This window comes from Misgurnus anguillicaudatus, chromosome 17 (assembly GCF_027580225.2).
Source record: "Misgurnus anguillicaudatus chromosome 17, ASM2758022v2, whole genome shotgun sequence".
Lineage (NCBI taxonomy): Eukaryota > Metazoa > Chordata > Actinopteri > Cypriniformes > Cobitidae > Misgurnus > Misgurnus anguillicaudatus.
This window is the reverse complement of record NC_073353.2, coordinates 25,185,364-25,204,217: the sequence shown is the minus strand read 5'-3', so window position 1 is coordinate 25,204,217 and position 18,854 is coordinate 25,185,364. Positions and strand designations below refer to the sequence as shown.

At 37.8% G+C, this 18,854-nt stretch overlaps 2 protein-coding genes across 3 annotated transcripts in view; one reads left to right on the top strand and one right to left on the bottom strand.

Moving 5' to 3' along the window:
• tbc1d4 (TBC1 domain family, member 4) overlaps window positions 1-16,403 on the bottom strand; it is a 49,474-nt gene extending 33,071 nt beyond the window's left edge. For both annotated transcript variants that reach the window (XM_055215276.2, XM_055215277.2), the window contains exons 1-9: window positions 16,017-16,403; window positions 7,297-7,908; window positions 6,121-6,210; window positions 5,506-5,610; window positions 4,740-4,872; window positions 4,072-4,163; window positions 3,863-3,973; window positions 762-881; window positions 424-474 (exon numbers count right to left, since the gene is read on the bottom strand). In XM_055215276.2, coding sequence (XP_055071251.2) covers window positions 424-474; window positions 762-881; window positions 3,863-3,973; window positions 4,072-4,163; window positions 4,740-4,872; window positions 5,506-5,610; window positions 6,121-6,210; window positions 7,297-7,908; window positions 16,017-16,403 — 1,701 coding nt within the window. The remainder of the gene's footprint in view (window positions 1-423; window positions 475-761; window positions 882-3,862; window positions 3,974-4,071; window positions 4,164-4,739; window positions 4,873-5,505; window positions 5,611-6,120; window positions 6,211-7,296; window positions 7,909-16,016) is intronic.
• Window positions 16,404-18,621: 2,218 nt separating this feature from the next.
• The window catches only part of morc3a (MORC family CW-type zinc finger 3a), a 40,362-nt gene continuing 40,129 nt past the window's right edge, over window positions 18,622-18,854 (top strand). The window contains exon 1 of the mRNA XM_055215272.2: window positions 18,622-18,700. Coding sequence (XP_055071247.2) covers window positions 18,662-18,700 — 39 coding nt within the window. The 5' untranslated portion in view covers window positions 18,622-18,661. The remainder of the gene's footprint in view (window positions 18,701-18,854) is intronic.

Here is an 18,854-nt window from a genome sequence, read left to right as displayed (position 1 = left end):
AACCAAGGAATTGTGGGATTGTAACATGTTAGAGCTCAGCCAGGAGAGGAGACGTGACAGGCTCACATTGACAGCACCCTGCGGGATAGCAGAGCCGAGCGAATTGTTTTCCACAGAGACGTGTCCAGAGACCCGAGCTTACAATCACACACGCCTCACATTTCACACCCCACTGAGACGGTGACAGAGAGGTGGACAAGGTAAAAAAATCCCACCCCAACAAACAGACCCCCTGACCGGACTCACAGCCCAGTTTTGATATAAATTACTCACACTGATGCTGAAAAGCGTACTGTAATATATATTATGATCCAGTGAGGTATTATTTTCAGCATGTAGTGATAATTGATATCACAGAGATGTGCTTGTTAATGAGGATGGACTGAGACATGATTTTTGGCACAGGGTGGAGGGGATACTCACGCGGTCAAAACTTCCCATGCTTCCAAGACGCATCCGCATACGGCTGGCCCCCTGAGGAAGACAATCATCATGTTAAATATAAACTTATATATAAACTTCTTAGGAGCTTAAGAGATAATCAATATTTGCTGACAGAATTGTCTTTTGAAACCTACTGAAAACATACACATTTAAAGTAGGATGCTTATAAGCTCTTCTACATCCTTAGGCATCACTTTGTGAGTGGACATCACATGATTGAGGATACTATACACACGCAAACTAATTATTTACCATTCAGGGTGAGATAAATGGGACCCATTCATAGACCAATACAACACAGATGTCAACACACGCACCCGTGAGAAGATGTTCTCCAGGGAGCTTGTCAGTGAAGTCCGGGCTTTGTTCTTCAACACATCCAGTTTATTGCGTCCTGCACTGGAGTTATCAAAGGTTGTGTTGTTGGAAGAAGCGTTCTGTAGAAATACACACGCGTATAAAAGGAGTGAATAAGCCGTATGAAAAGACACAAATTTGTGGGAAATCTGTGGAATGCAAGTTCTTCGCTCGGTCAACAGACTTTGCGTTACATATATTTACATTTATGCAATTGGCAAATACTTTGAAACCAAGATAAAAGATCAGTATGATGGTGGCCAGAACAAGAAATCAGAAATAAGGGACTAATGTGAACTTGTATTTGAAATCCAGGCAATCTAATTATGATGTCATTTTATTTTAATCTTTGACATGGCCTTACGCAGTCAATATTAAACATATCAAGGTTATATTTTTACAGAATGATCTTGATGAAGGGTTGATACCAAAAATGCTTTGCACTCTTTGCACGTTTGTACTTTTGTGTCCTCTGTGCAATATATTTCTTTGAGCTTTTTGGAAGCTCAAAAGTATTGTATCCACCTGTTTCTCGAACGCAGAAGTAAGTGATGTGACGTATTTCCTTTCCGGTCCGAGACTTCCATTTCAATAGCCAGCCGGTAGAAAGCAGTGTAGTTGGAGCACGCATAAAATATGATTTAAACAGTTAAAGGAATAGTCTACCCTTTTGCCATATTAAACTGTTATTACCTAAACCTAGACAAATTAATACATACCTATCTTTTTTCAATGCGTGCACAGTACAGCGCGTTGTGAATGTGTTAGCATTTAGCCTAGCCCCATTCATTCCTATGGTACCAAAAAAAGTTTTCTTTTGTGGCATCATACTTACTGGTATAACTCCTCATGTAACAGTCTTTAAATAGGGAAACCATGGAAGTGTTTGGTGGCTTCCCTGTTTGGTACCATAGGAATGAATGGGTCTAGGCTAAATGCTAACACATTCACGACGCACTGTACAGTGCACGCATTGAAAAAAGATAGATATGTATTAATTCGTCTAAGTTGAGGTAATAACATAGATTAATATGGCAAAAGGGTAGACTATTCCTTTAATATTTACTACACCTGCCATGTGTGACCCAGTGTGAGGACGAAATTAAGAAGTGGCTTGATATATGAAGATATATTTAATCATTTAGTGTTTTTGATCGAAGGTGACGGGTCTTCAATGCGCAAATATAAAAGCACAGAGACATACCAGTATCTTTACAATGGGAAAGTCAATCGAGTGTTTGTATGGAATTAACCAAGACTTCGTATTTTTAACGTTTCAGGGGCTGGTTTAAAATGTCACAATTGTCCCTCTGGTGTGAAGTTTTTTTTAAAGGCAATTTTTAATGGACTTGTTTATGGCGATACGTCGAGCTTCTCGCGTTCCGACACAGTCAGCAGTATTTCTTATTCAACACATTGTAAGTTATTTGAACAAACCATAATAAACTTATTAATCTTCTACATGTATTGAGTATTGTTTTCGTTTTATGAAAATAATACATCGCTTCTTAAGCAGGTGGAGACATGAGCTTATGAAATTATTTGCTTGCTTTTTAAAGTATTTGCTTTTTTATTTAAAACATAACAAAAGTATGCGCAAACACATTATGAACTATTATAAACATTAACTAAGCAGATAATGTCGTATATATTCTGTACTGTAATTGCATTTTTGTAATAATATATAGTAGCAGAATAAATAAATCAGCATATTTCTATCAGCATAATATTAGTTGTTTTTAAACAATTATTGTATTTATTATTTACTGGCAGTTTCTATGAAAGTTTTACAGGATGGATTTGTAAATACAGATCATGATTGCATGTTCGCCACATACACATTCGGTTCTTGTGCATTGATTGTGGTTAAAGCAAATGTTTTATAGAGATTTACTGCGTTTGTATTAGCTATTATGGCAACCCCTAACTGCACAAATTATGTCGGTCTTCCTGGATTTCATAATAAACATTAAACAGACAGTCAAAACTGCACACTTGTGTCCTTCGCAATAGACTACCATTAGCTTTAGTGGCTCACTGGAGGTCATAAACCAGAAAGCTCAAAGATGGCGGCGCTCACATTTACATCAAGAAACATGTGGATATTATCATTCGTTTGGGCTATTACTGTATCTGGTGCTATGCTTTACCAGTCTCTACAGAATGATCTTTACATTATGTAGGACATTTTTTTGCTTGGTTTTCATAGGCAGGGTCACAAATCACTCTTAAATAACACAAAACTCATCCAGAGCAAGCCTATTAATGATACAGAGTTACAGACTGAATGCATTGAAAGTCTTGCTAAAAATATCTTATTCTTCATAGTTAGTTTTTGTTTTCACTGTGGCATTTACAGAGTAGGGCAGATCAGTGTGTCAAAGGTGATGTTCACATGATCAGTAAGGAAGGGCCATTGTTTTCACGGTGTGTGTGTCATTTCTACAACAGGTCTGTAATCTGACTGTGAAAATAAGGTGGTATTGGGAGAAGGGCATTATCATTATAGGCTGCACTGAACCATTTATTCTGTAAATTCATTGTCTAATGCAGGGGTCTCCAACATTTTGTGAGCAGTGGCTACTACAATGGATAAACATATCTGGAGGGCTACTAACTGATATAGTCTACTCAAAACTTTTTTTGTTTTGCTTGTTGATTTTATTTTATTTTACTTGTTGATGTTTTAGTATTTTTTAAATGTTAACATGCGTAAACCAATCCAAGCTAATATAAAAATTATGTAATAAATAAATATAACAATTGAGACTATTAATAGAATGTGCTTTGGAACCACATTGGAGACACCTGGTCTAATGTCTAGGGGTCAGCAGACAAGTCAAATAGTCCCGTAGGTGGGCTATTCTGAAAGTCTATTTACAAAATGCCTGCTGCATTCAGAGCTCTGTTCCAATCTCTAATTGTTTCTGATGACGGTTACAATCTTATCTAATGCAGGATGTCAGAGTTTGCTGACTTGATATGCAAGGCAGTATGGGTGGGCAGTCAAGCTGTGAGCCTCTCTAGATGCGAGTGGTGCATCTATGTGTGTATATTTTACCTGAGAAGCCTCTCCAATATGAACATGAGACTTCTGCTTGGTCTCACACAACTGTCTGAGGTGAAGAATCATGAGCTCGTTTTCCTCCTGGTCCGAAGATGGTTTCATTTTCTAGGGCATCAAAACAGATAAACTAAATACGAAATAAAGAATTGAGTTTATAAGATATTTGACATTTTGGTTTTGAGAATGTATTTCTTGTTACCTACCTGCACCCGCTCAAAAACATTGACCTGTTCGCCGTCGCTCAGTTCGGACAGGTACTTCTGAATGGCTAGTTTTGCTCTGGGAGGATACAAACCTGGGACATTGGGAGAAGGCGACTGAAATGGAGCAAGTACATTAAGGCCCAGTTTCAAAGGCAAGCCTTAAGCCTATTTCCAGAATATAACTCATGCTTGAGCTGTCTTAAAGGTGCAGTGTGTAGATTTTAGCTGCATCTATTGGTGAGGTTGCGAACTGCAACCAAAGGCTCAGTCCACTGCTCACCCATCACTTTTGAAACGCATAGAGAAGCTACGATAGCCACCACCTGAAAAATGTCATCATCGGATACAACTTAGAAAAAAAAGAAACATGGCGGAACAAAATGGCGACTTCCACGTGAGGGGACCATCAGTGTATGTAGATAAAAACATCTCATTCTATGGTAATAAAAACATAACGGTTCATTATAAAAAGGTCTTTATACACCCATAAAAATATAGTTTGTATATTATTTTGCATTTCTGTCAAGAGATCCTTTTAAAAATTACACACTGCACCTTTAACAGAAAACCACTTGCAGTGACGCATCTTAATTTAACAAAGACTTACTCCTGGCTTAATCTAAGTCCTGTCTGTGAACCAGGCATAAGTGAGCTGGTGGAGGTTGTACCTTCAATTCTCTCACAGAGTTTGTGCAGATCGTGCATTGGACAAGCCTCACACAGTTTGATTTGGGTCTTGGAGCTTTGTAGGGCTGCTGCCGTGGAAAAAGCTTGTTTCATGGTGAGCATTACTTCATCCACCTGAAACAATACATTTAGTGTCAAACTATGTTGGAATTTAAAACCACATATATTATTCTATGTTATATATAATTTCTATCATATACCATTTCTAAGGTCTATCTGACAGTTGTAGTAATGTGTTAATATACAGGTGAAGCTTTAATTTATGTTAAAGAGCTTAACAACATAAAACTGTTCAGTATAGAAACAATCGAGTAAAAAAAAAAGATCTGTGTAGTCCAAATCAATTTAAAAGCGGTCATTTTGAACATTTTGGTACATTAGTTATATTTTATACTTGTAGAATAATTGTGAGTTTCATATTTAAAGCATTTACTCACCCATATACACATTGCATATGCATTACTTTAAAAAAAAGAAATAAAAACAAAAATATTGAAATATTAACTGGCTACTATATTAAACCATAACAAGAAAAGGAAATTCACATATTAGCATAACAGACTGTACATTATGTGCAGAGCAGACCCCTGTCTAATTCTATATATCATCTGTGGATCCACTGGCTTAAAGAAATCAGTACTGAAGGTGAAGTCTACATGAGAGCTGGCCTATTGTTTTCATTGTAGCACATGGTAAATAATTGATCAGTGTTGTGAGAACAGTTGAGGCACGCAGGTCTGGACTCACCAGAGATTCGTTTGCGCACTGAAACACGTAACACACGTACTGACTTGCGCCAGACTCCAATACATCCCGACCAATAAAGCCAAAGTGATCCGTCTGTTTAACCCCCTGTGGGCACAAAAAACATTGGCAAGTGACATCATCTTATAAAATAATACGTAGATTTTAACAACTGTAATATCAGAATTCAGGCAATGCAAACATTAACTATAAAACCTAAATCTGGCTTGAAAATCATAAATGTTAAAACATTCATATCATGTATTCCACATATTTCATAAGCTTTTTTATACATCTATGTAACATTGTGAAATTCTGAAAAAGGGCTGCAGAAATTAACTGAACTGAAATTGAATAAGATATGCTTTATTCTGATTCTGTAACATGTAAGGAATAATTGACTATGGTCCTTTGAATTATAAAAAAAATTGCAAACCCACTGTGGGTACCACTATTGGGTACCATTATTTTCGGCCTGTCATCAATGATTCCTTACATGTTACACATATGGTTATAAAAAGCACTGTCTAGTAACATATAATGGCATTAAATATGAGATGGGGATTAAAAATTATCCCCAACACCAAATAAACATAGGGGACCCTTGCACATACAGACCTGTAAACAGGATGAGATATCTTTGAAATTCTTCTCCAGAACCACAGATTTGGTATCGGGGCTGATGAGGTTCACCTCGAACCGTCCCACCTGCACAACAGGATGAACTTTGAGTGCATATTTTATTAAAATAACTACTTTATGATAACTATGATAACTTACTAAACTGCATTACTTAAAACAATTATATGTATTTTTATTTCCAAGGTCACAGAAGGAGCAAGTGATTTCTTAACCAAATGACCTTAGAGACACCTCTTGACATTGTAAACAGTTAAAGGAAAAATGGCCTTTGCTCGGCTGCATGACTGGCATGCATATTAACTACCTAGATTGAGTGTTTCTTTTCTAAAAGAGAATAAATTAGCATGCCTATGACTGTTTCACTCCTTAAGGTGAAGTCAATGAAATACTAAAGAAATTAAAATTAGACTAGCATTTCCTCACCCAAATCTAGTTTCAACCCACAAGACACAAGAACAAAGTGTAATGTAGCAATGGCATAGTGACAGAGCGCAACGCATCATAACCTGAAAAGCACGCCCAGCGAGGGGAAAACAATCCATCCGTCTCCATTGACTTTGTATTGCGAGAGGTGGCCTCCTTGTCATTTCTGGCTTAAAACAAAAACAGAATAATGCCTAAAAGCTGCTGTGTGACAAGATGTACAGCTAACAAGCCAAAAAACCCAGTAATATGTTTTTATAAGCTGTCGACCCCCCCCCCCCCCAAAAAAAAACGTTTAAAGACACAAAAGTGGAAACAGGCAACTTTCATAGTACTATTAATAGAACTGCGCCCACTAGAGGAAACGTAGTCGAGATCCACTTTTTTACTCCTTAAAGGTCGGGTTTTACGGCTCAACAGCTTATAAAAACTTATTTCTGGGTTTTTTGGTTTGTTAGATGTACACCTTGTCACACAGCAGCTTTTAGGCATTATTCTGTTTTTGTTATAAGCCAGAAATGACAAGGAGGCAGCCTCTCGCAATACAAAGTCAATGGAGGCGGTTGGATTGTTTCCCGGTTGGATGGTTTTCAAATGAGCATAACTGCGCTCTGTCTCTATGATGTTGAGTAAAAGCAGAATTTAAATTTTGTGGTAAACTACTGCTGTAAGCAAATCACATCCTAAAACTAATGCCACGTGTTTCCATGGAAAGGATTGCATCAGTACCTGGAACAGCATTGTACGATTCTTATCAGCGTCTGATGGCTGCACGTTATTGGGTGCGCTGGCATGTCTCCTACGTGTCGACCCCTTGCCAGTCTCTCTGGGTCTCTTCTGCAGGTTACCGGCTAGGCTGCTACAGCGTGTCCGAAATTCCTGCTGCTCCCCAAACCCAGAGTCCTCTAGGATGCATTCGGGAAAAATTCCTCGCAGGTTACCCGCGCTGTGACCACTTAGCAATTCCGGTTTCTCATTGCCCACCTCCGACAGCTCCTCATCAATCGAGCTAGGCTCCAATTCGGCCTCAGGTTCCTCAACTTCACAAAGGGAGGCACTTAGAGGGTCTTCTCCCATAATGAACTCCACGGGGGCTTCAGTAGAGCCGCGCCGTCCGTTGATAAGTCTCTTGCGTTCGATCCCATGCTGACGAAATTTGTCGATGCAATCGTCGATGAGAGTGGAAGGGGCTTTTTTTTGGTTGACCGTTACATTTCCACAGTAGAGCACTTCAAACTTTTGGGAGTTGTAGAAGGACTCATCATTCTCTTGTTTGGGCTTGCTTTCCTCTTTAAGAGCGGTTTTGGACACCTGTCTGATGCCACTAATAACCTCAGGGACCTGGTGAAGATGATAAGGTATTAGCGTAACAATAAACATTTTATTTAAACACACTAAAGGGCAAACAAGGACACAGCCTCCATAAAAAGACTCAGTTGTAAACTTTTAAAAGGAGAAATGCAGCCTGTATGACTAACTAGGTTCACCGATCTCCAAGTTAATAATACACAAGCTAAGCCAGACTCAACAATGTTAGAAAAAGAAACCCAAGCGAACATTAAAGAAGCCAAATGGATATAAATCCATCTTCAGAGTGCTTTTGAGGCCTACACTCAGCCACCTGATACTACATTATCGACCATTTAAAATGAAACCTGACCAGCCAAGAAAAGCAAATCCCTCAAATCCTAGACATACTGTATGTCTGAACATTAGCAGGACACCCTAGTACATTAAATAATTGCAAAGGTCTAATATATTTTGAAATAAATGAAGACGAAAATCACTTGTGCCACTGCATCTGCCACTGACCCGGGTGTGTACGTGCAAGAAAATAGCAAATAAAACAGATTTACATTAGCAATATGCGTCTTTTAACAGAACACAAAATGAGATAAAGAGTTTGATGACAGACTTAGGCCAGGTGTCAGCAAGAATATGGAAAGCTAGAAACAGGCACATAGACGTTTGACAGACAACAAACCAGCTCATACTAGACTGGAAAATCACGCTTGACTGGCCTATTCTACGTGACTACCACAAGCTTTGCCTTATACTTACTTCTGTTATCTACATACATGGTAAATCCCTGAAGCTACATTCAAGGGTCACAACCAAAACAAACAGATATAGAGAGAAAATAATGATGAAAAAAACAGCATTTTGAGTCAAATAGCTCGAACGAGACGTTTGCATCACCATGCTCAGTGATACATTAGTGTTGCACGGTATGCACACAAAGTGGAAAACAGTGGCGTGAAAAATGATCCAGTCAATATACAAACAAATCTGCCAGAAACAAATGCCTTGTAATGGCTACTGAGTGCTCAATCCAAAAAGACGAGGCGCCATACCAAGGTCAAACTGATTACGTTCAAGACAGTAACAGAGCAAGCTAAACATATCTCAATGCTGTGCACACTTATCTATGTTTCCAAAGATAAGCATGAGACTGACAAATGTGCTGAAACAAAAGAAAGCTTGAGAAATAAACACTGCACTGTGACAGAGACCAGGCATGTTGCTTTCCAAATATGCAGTTAATGGAAATACCAAATAACTGCTTTAATGGGCTTGTGTAGAAATTGTGCCCATTGATTTTATTAGTGGTAATCATCATCATCATTAATACTATTTGCTAATTCCAACAAATCAACTAGTGTGCTTTTAAGGACTGGGTGATATTGACCAAAATTCATATCGGTAATTGTGGGGTGGCTGGCGATTAGGGCTAGCCTGGCTCCGCCCTCCTACGTGCTTCTGCTTAATTTTCATTTCGCTTCAGTACAACGTCTGGGACTGCTGTGTAGAGTTTCGTTTTCTCCGGCAAAAATCTGCAGGTCCAATCAGCGAACAGATGGGGTGGCTAAGAACGATGACTTTGAGGTCGTGCTCCAGACTGAGTGACATACGTCACGACCAAATGTTAGCGATTGGTTATGGCAGATTCAGAGTGACTCTGGGCAGATCCAATAGTTTTAAACTTCAACAGAGGACTCTCCTTAATGGAAGTAATGCTTTGCAATGGAGCGTGGCCAGACTCTCTGTACAAATGAAATTAATGTATGAGAGTCTGGTTGGACCAAGCTAGATTAGGGCTGCCACGGTTATGAAATTTGGCTGACGGTTAAATGTCTAATAAATTGTGCTGATTATGATGATTAATTGCCTGTTTTAGGGCTTTAATGTTTAATTCTCATAGATGTTTTTGTTTGTTTATGAAATATTTTTCACACATTGTTGTGATTATTTAGATTAAATCTTTTGCAAGGTTTACCTGGCAGTAAATAATAATAATAATACACAATACATAACACAAATTTAAAAGTAATTATTTAATGAACCTACATAATATCTTTTAAAAACTGAAAATTCTTCATAAGAAATAAACACAATAAAGTGTCTGAAAAATTACTGAAAATAAAAATGCAATCAAATTAAACTAACTATACCGTAACAGGCCTCAAATAGCAGCCAATACTTCTTGGGTCATGTTAGTACTAGACTACATGTCTGTAGTTGCTGGAAAAAAGAAATTCCTTACAGATCATTAAGAATAGCATCTTTCACTTCCCTAAATTTGGAATTGCTGTTTAGGAAATGTATGTTTTACCTGGCAATTCATACTGCTTTTTTGCAGAATTTCTTTAAAGGTGACATAAAATGATTGAACAGGGACAGCTGCATCCTTGTTCTGTGATGTGACATGTAAACAACAACAAAATTTTGGTTGGGTCTGTAATGCCTTAGGATCTTCCTAAAAAGCTCTCTCAGAAATAAACAATGTCGGAACGGTCCTCTTTCTCCACACATGTAACACTGGGGCGTAGTTCCGCATTCGTCATCCGTGACCTCTTGACGTGACGACGTATTGCGTGAGGTCGTGCTGGCGCATCACAGGACCGGAAATAGACGATAAGTTGTGGTTTAAAAGTACATTTTTTTTTTAAATGTCAAAAATGAGTCCTTTGAAACTGCTTTGAAAAAACTGTTAAGTGTTGAGTTACTGTAAGTGTTAAGTGTTGGGGTCCATTAAAGTCCATTAAAATGAGAAAAATCCTGGAATGTTTTCCTTAAAAAACATTATTTCTTCTCAACTGAACAAAGAAAGACATCAAAATTTGGATGACATGGTGGTGAGCATATTATCTGGAATTTTTTAAAGAAAATAGACTAATCCTTTAAAGAGTAACTAAACCCTAAACCAACTTTTTTTAGTTAATGATCTGTAAGAATGATGCTTTATTAGTGCTGTTCATCAATTTTTGTAACTTTTTTGACATTTGGATATAAAGTGTTTCAATACTGCAATATATGGTGTAAAAACGTCTGAGTGCTGCCCTTTTCAGGTTGAACGGTGGCTACTGCAGTTGAATTTTCCTATTGGATGTTGAGTCCAAGACATGACTCGTGACGTAAGCAGATTCAAGCTGACCACTCCCTTGTTACGATCTCACCACACACTTGGTACAAGCTTAGTTCGTCCCCTCTATCTCCGTTGGGAACTGCCCACTTTTCTTGCATTTTTCAAATTTTGCCAGTGGGCGGAGTCAGGCTCTGACCGGGGGTTTAGCTACGCTTTAAGGTGCGTGACTAAAACACACTCGCACTTCAGTTAGTGTGGTATAATGCAATTAAAGCGTTTACATGGACGCATACTGCGATTAAAAACGGCGTATGCCACCTCTTTTAATACGATTATACTTGTGCGATTTTGACTTAATCGCATTATTTTTATTGAAGTATTGTGTTTACATGAGGTAAAGTATAATCACAGTATTGCCAAAATCCCATTATAATCGCATTATGAGAGTGCATGTAAACATGGTCATTGTGACAGCCCTACTGGCGATATAGCTTAAATATTTTTGTCTTTCTACAAAGTCGAATAACGTTTACGCGCAAGTTAAAGCCTTGTGAGATATCACAATCACCTTTATTAAAACAATGTATAATAAAAATACGATTCGAAAAAGGGTTAACCTTCCTGTACACAGCTGCAGAACATGCGAGCTGGTTGGAAACTTACACTTGACCTCAGTGTACATGGCAACACTTCTGTTGCAAAGAAGGAGGGTCACTTCAGACCCCACTAGGGCCGCACAATTAATCGAAAAACTAATCGGGATTACAATTACGGGAAAAACAATTAATTAAAAGCCTCAATTACAGCTGTCCATTGGTGCTCATTTCTGTGCATTTTGGAAGTATGGTTGGGCACCAAATACAGTGGTGAATCAAAGATTTTTAAATTGATGAGTTGACGTGTCTTTTAGTCATTAGTTTGCGATTTTGTACCAACAACATTACTCCCATAATTATTTGTTATTTACATTATATTATTTAGTCTTGGATGTTAGAATTTGCCATGCAGCTGCTTTAAAGAAAGTAAAAAAAGTCATTAATCATCAGTAATAATAAATGCCAATTATGATTTATGTCATAATCGTGCAGCCCTAGACCACACAGATATCGGTATTATCTCATCCCAAATCCTGCTGGAAAAAACAGCAAAAAACGCAATATTGGACCATCCAGCCAAATGCTGTTACTTTTCCAAGTGATTTAGTATTTTCACTTAGTGGATGATAAGAGGCTGTAAAAATCTTACCCAAGTCAAATCTAGAGACCAGACGATCGCTAAACCTTCAATTTTAAAATTTTTGGCCAGACGGCGACCACCCAGGGCATCCTAGCAATTGTGTTGTAATGCACTAACATAAACTCAAAACACTGAAACAACCATATATCAATCCAGTGGCAACCCTTGCATCATAGCATTAACATTTATGCAGTCAAACAACACTTACATTTTCAGAAAACATAAACAACTAGTTGTAGTTTGTGCTCATAGAGTCACTGCAGAAACTTGGAGCCAAGACAATAAATCAAAACACAGAAAGCAAAAATACTCGTCGTTCACTGCATGCTTCCCCATAACTACGGTTTCAGTTGAATAAAAACATACATTTAAAACTCAAGGCTAACATATGGAAAATCACAGAGTAGTTGAGAGAAAGAGCTTCTTGAAATCAGAAGGAAAAGCAAACACAATCATACAGGCTTATAGGGCAGAGTTTGTAGAAGAAGCAATAAGGGTGTGTCTGTGTTTTCAACAGACTTGTTTCCCAGGAAAATGTACAGACTTTCTTGTTGTCACTTTCTAACCTAGTTAAACCAGCCTGAATAATCAGCAACGGTCAGATAATTTTTTGACCTGATAGTCAAAAGGCACAGTAACTGTTCAGTGATAATACACTTTCAACAAAAACAGTGACTGCTATCCAGTGACCCACTACTGCAGTGCCCTCGCCAGACATTTTTAGAGTCTAATGAATTATTTGCAATGAAACACAAAATAACAAATATCTTATATAATGATGTCATCATACAGTGCCAAAATACAGAGAAATAAATGTCAATGATCACCCTTTTCCAGTCTGGAAAGCATGACATCAATCAGTTTAATCATAGCTAGCTGCCATAATGGGAATACCACCAACTACAAGGTATTTATGGCAGTTGGACAAAATGGGACACATTCCAATTCTCCAACTTGGGATGCAATTGCTTTAAAGGTAAGTGGTTTATATCCTGTGCGGATTGTGGACTTTATTTATAGGACAGTTGAGTACATACAGTTTGAGTATGGCTTGAAAGGTGCAAAAGTTCAGGACATGAATCAATTTAAACTCTCATGCCATTATGTGTCATGAGCATTTGCACAAAATGTAATACTGTATGCCACAGCTCATACCAGTCGCGTAGCTATGGGTGGATGAGAAGTTGTGGTTTAAAAGTGGATCTTTTTTATTTTTCTTGTCAAAAATGACAATCGTTTCGCTAGACAAGACCCTTATGTCTCGTTTGGGATTGTTTATAGTCCTTTGAAACTCCGTTGAAAAAAACTGTTAAGTGTTGAGTTAAGTATTAAATGTTGTTGGGCTCTATTAAAGTCCATTAAAATTAGAAAAATCCTCAAAAAACATAATTTCTTCTCGACTGAACAAAGAAAGACATCAACATTTTGGATGACATGGTGGTGAGTAAATTATCTGGATTTTTCTTTTAAGAAAATGGAATATTCCTTTAATTGGAATGCACAACCAAAAAACGAGATTTCTCGAAACTTCAAATACCAACAAATTAGGCAACTATTTAAAGTATTTTTAAAGTACAAAGCTTTTCTTGCATATTTGTAAAATATTCTTTGAGATAACACTGATCATCTGGGCTATCAATACATTTACAGCAATTAAGGCTTTGTCCACACGAAGCCGGTGCATTCCCTATCCGATAATTTTTTTCCTTGTTCTAAAAAAATAATCCGTAAACACGAAACCACTGAAACCGACTGAAAGCGGTGTAGTATATATGCCGGACCAGTATGGGGCGCTGTAATTCTGCCACAGATATACACTATACACGAAGACGACTTTGAGCATGCGCATAACCAACGTATGTTGTTGTCCATTATCGCTTGTTGCTCACCACAATTGCATAGAAGGTAGATTTTGCTGTAATAAAGCTAGTAGGCTTTAATAGCTTCTGTAGCACGAACACAATCACGTAGTCCGCCGTTATTGTTGTTGCTGTTACGTGTTACGCTTCCGACACGTGATGTGATGACGTTTTCACTTCACAAAATATACGGATTGGCTGTACACACGAAACCGCAAGGGTGTCGATTTCAGATTTATCCACTTTCAAAAAATAGCGGTTTCACTCTCTCAAAACGCCGGATCCGTGTGGACGAAACGGCAATACGATAACAAGTTTATACGTATACAGTGATATGCGTCTCCGTGTGGACAGCCCCTTAAAGCCTGCTATTTTTACTTCCATGACTGAAAGAAAACGACTTGTAAAGGTTTTAATACCAAAAAATAGCAATTTCATTACAAATAAAAACAACGCAATTTTTTATATCAATCTTAAACTGGTGGTTTTCTTCCTCCGCTTAGTTTTTTAGTTTACAAATTCTGCCAAAATATGGAATCGGTATGGCGCCAGCGCAACTGGCTTGTAAAGGAGATGAGAGTCTAATGGGTTTATTGCACATTGCGCTTAGATTGTTAAAATAGGGCCCCCATACAGGCTTTTGTTCTTATTAAACGGTGATATATTGAAGCTGGTGTAGTTGTGTGTTTGTATATTTTGATAACAGATGCATTTTTGGTTAAGGCCCACCTGATTTTCTCTGGGCCCACCCACATTGTGAATCCTGGCCACGCTAGTGGCTCATACACAAGATCTCTTTATAATAATAACAACAACTGCCCACAACAGAATCACATTGCCGCTTACGGATAAGTAACAAAAATGACTGCAATCATCTGAGTATATCATTATGAAGAGTAAAATTATTGGCCTTACACTGAGTGGGCTATACTATGCTAAATAAGAAGTTATAAATTAGGGAACAGTGGGTTCCTCCACACCATAAAAAGGTTGAACTGTCTCTCTTCACTGGCATCTGGAAAGGTTTTGTTTGAGGGCATTAATACAAGAAGATATTTATATGGCTAAACGGTCGCAAATGACCTAGCAGCCATTTTAAGAAGACAGGAGTGAAAACACATTCCACATACTAGTTCTTCTAGCACGTGTTGCTATCCAGCCAGTTTATTCTTGCATAACACATGACAGCAAGGTACATGTTATGCCTCTGGAGCTTACAGCTCAGAGAAGAGAACATTTCCTTGCCTCACATTCACTGATTATTAAAGTTAATTTATCTTTGAGAAGACAAAATGTGCTTAATCACAAACACACAATGCAATCCATGTCTCAAACTTATCTAAATTTCTCGCAAGTGCATTGAAAAGGTATATATTATATTTCAATATGACTGATCCAGAGTATACACAGATCCAGCTGCGGTGCATTATGGTTATTGTTGTTTCAATGAATCAGATCACTATGCTTTATGGGGGATTATGATATTCTTGGGGGGCATGGTCCTAAACATAATGTGATTAATCCTTTCTCTATGTGCCAGGCACAGGAGAGATCTGACCCATCTTTACATGATGCAATTCCAAACTAATTCCCCTGCTGCAATAGTGCCCTACATACTGGCATTTATCCAGCTGACAAAGACCTGTCAATCATACAGCAGACCAGTGAGCATGGTGCATTCTCACATGCACTGTAAAAGTTTAGCATGGTGCATTATGGGATATAAAAAAGAAGGGAATAACAAAAGAAAACTTAAACTCTATTAAATGAGAGCATTAATGCATCTATTTGTACAGTATATGTATGTAACATATATGTAACGTATACATTTATAAAGGTTTAAGTATCTAATTATGTTCTTCAAGTTGTATTATAATTTACAATATACACCATCATTGGAACCATGGGATTGATACATATATGTAAAAGCATCACATTGTGATAAGGTGGCATTGTGGCAAAACTGTTATTTTAGTTTCCATACAGACCTGGTTTGGATCACACGCCTTGAACACATGGCATGCCATGTCAGACTCGGGGTTGTCGGGTTGACTTCTGATCAGGTAGGCAAAATAAGATAAATCATGACTGTTGTGGATAAACCTGGAAATAAACTGTGCTTTATGCTCGAATATGAAGACGGACGGGTTGCTGCTGTTTGCGGGCACACATCGGATCAGAGGAGGTGAAAGGAGCAGCTGAACTTCCCTGGCCTGTGCAGGACCAGACTCGTTTTTTTCACTTTTCCTTCGGATCTCCGCCACCAGCCACGGCAACATGGGCAACGTGGTCCTCCGGTCCAGAGCAGACCAGCCCATGTACCAGAGCGCAAATCTCTTCTCTGCTTTTGGATTATGATCATTATTACCCTCCATTTCCACAATGGCTCCAATGACAAAGACTTTGGGTTCTGTGTTGGTTTGGGCAACTCTATGCTTTCATTCCTCTACGTATCGCCGAAAACTCCCGATGCGTTGATGTTGCATGTATCTCTATTGAAACGTGCACAATGATCATGCGTCCTTTGGAGATCCTAATAAGTGTCAATAAAAGCTTTTACGATGCAGCGAGGATTGTAGTATTCCAAATATATATATTTCTTTAAAGAAAATACATCCATTTAAGGGCTCTGCTGAATGAATCACCCGTAGATGATGCTAAACGCATCGCGTGTGTATAAATACACAACAGCCTGAAGGAATCGCGGTTTGTCCTGTAGATCTCTCCAGACCGATCACTTGGATCGCGGACGGCGCTGCGCATGCACGTCTCCTGCGTGAAGCTGTAAATCAGCCGGAGTCCTTCAAAAAGTCGTTGCACTTTACTTTTTAGTCGTCATTTTCATTAAACGGCAATGAAAACACACAGTGCTGTTGTTTCAGGAGGAGTGGCCGCAGCAGCCATAGAGGCGTTTACTAAAGCCCCGTGTGCACGCATTCGTGCCTGTCCTGCTTTAAGTGGATCTCTGGCTCCCCTGTGTCTTCAGGAAACACGCGGCAGTGACCGGGTGGAGAAGACCACCTAGACAAACATCGTGCTTTATTTATCCATAATGAAGCAACGCTATAAGTTACTAACTTTCAGTATATAACATGCAGTGTATTTAATGTGTGTGGCTATACGTCTGTGTATGTGTGTTATATATATCCACGGCTCTCAACTGCCCGCGAGATTCACTTTATTAAAGAACTCCAACCCTGTGCAGTCACTTGTCTAGTCACTTGTCTGGTGTGTTCTGTGTGTTCGACCTTATTTGTGTGTGCTGTGCAGACAGATCGCTGTATGACATCCAAGTACCGCGATACTGTGATGTCATACGACGATCGGTTTGCGCACACTTACTTCACGAAGAGCTTATTCAGGAGTATTTGGTGTTTTGAGGTAAAGCATTTATCTATTTATATCTTTTTTATATTAATCATAGGTTTAAATACAGACGATACTATAATGTATATCTCTGTATATAGATTTATTGAAACTGAAGAAGGACCCTACGAAAATTAACCATGGTTAAACACAACATTTTGCTAATGTAATCAACACACAAAAAAAACATGGTTACAACACTTTTACTACAAAAACCGGGTAATTATTGTAAGGGGACATCAATGAAGTTTTAGTTGCACTCAATTCATTTTCTCCACAATTCTAATAATAGTAAATAAAGGTGAGGTTCAGGGTGTGCTTAGAGAAAACATGCCTGTAAAGTTCTTTGTAAAGCAGTGGTATGCCAGTGAAAGTTAATCCAACACTGGCTGCACTTTATAAAGTATGGATAGGTTTGTTATGTTACTATCTAGCACGTGTTCGCTGGTAACATAGAACTGTACCTACGCTAAATCAACAGCGCCCTCTGCTGTTTCGCAGAGCCAAAGTAAAAATTAAAGAAATTGTGTAGTAATGCAAGAAACACACTTTAAAACACATTGCTTCTTTTTTATAGTAAATATCTCAGAAGTTTAATTTCTTAACTCATTTTCAGCATCATCTGGTTTATATGTCTATATGTATTATTATATGTCTTTGTATTTATCAGACATGCTTTCATAAAATAATTATGTTTATAAAAAAAATATATAAATTGACATTGCAGATGATTATTTTTAAAGGAAAAAAAAACATTTTATTAAAATGTAAAAAATTGGTTTTAATTTTATTAAAATAAATTGTTTAAAAATGTGGCTACTGTAAAAGGATGAATTAAATGTTTTATTGACTACTAACAGTACTTGGAATAGAAGAATAACCTAGTTGATTAGTGACCAGGTCAACAAAGGATTCATTGAATTAATTGTAAAAAGAAATCTTACAAATTAACTTAACCTATAAATGCACTTCGAATAAAGGCGTCTGCCAAATGTATAATGTACACAAAATCATACATTTAAATGTAACTGAATTTTACCAAAGCATAAAAGATAGTCCAAAGAGTTGGTGACAATATAGGAATAATAATGAACAATTAATGCTACAATAGTGCAAATTATAACAAATAAAAATAAACAATACCGCTAATGAATTGTAATTTATTCTTGTAGATCCCACACTGTCTGTTTGGTCACTCCCCTGTTTTTAAGTCCATACCTCTTGTATACTTAAACAGTCATAGGTGAGTTGATGAATCATAGCAAGAATGTCGGTTCAAACAGAAAGAGGGATCCCACTCTGCACGGTATGTAGGCCTACTTGATATTACATGAGGAATATCATATTATATAGACACAATGACTTAAAAGCTTCAAATATCATTAATAAGTTATATAATGACTGTTTGCTGAATAAGGTACATAATGGCTGTTAGCACTGTAAGGTTTACCAGTGTCAGT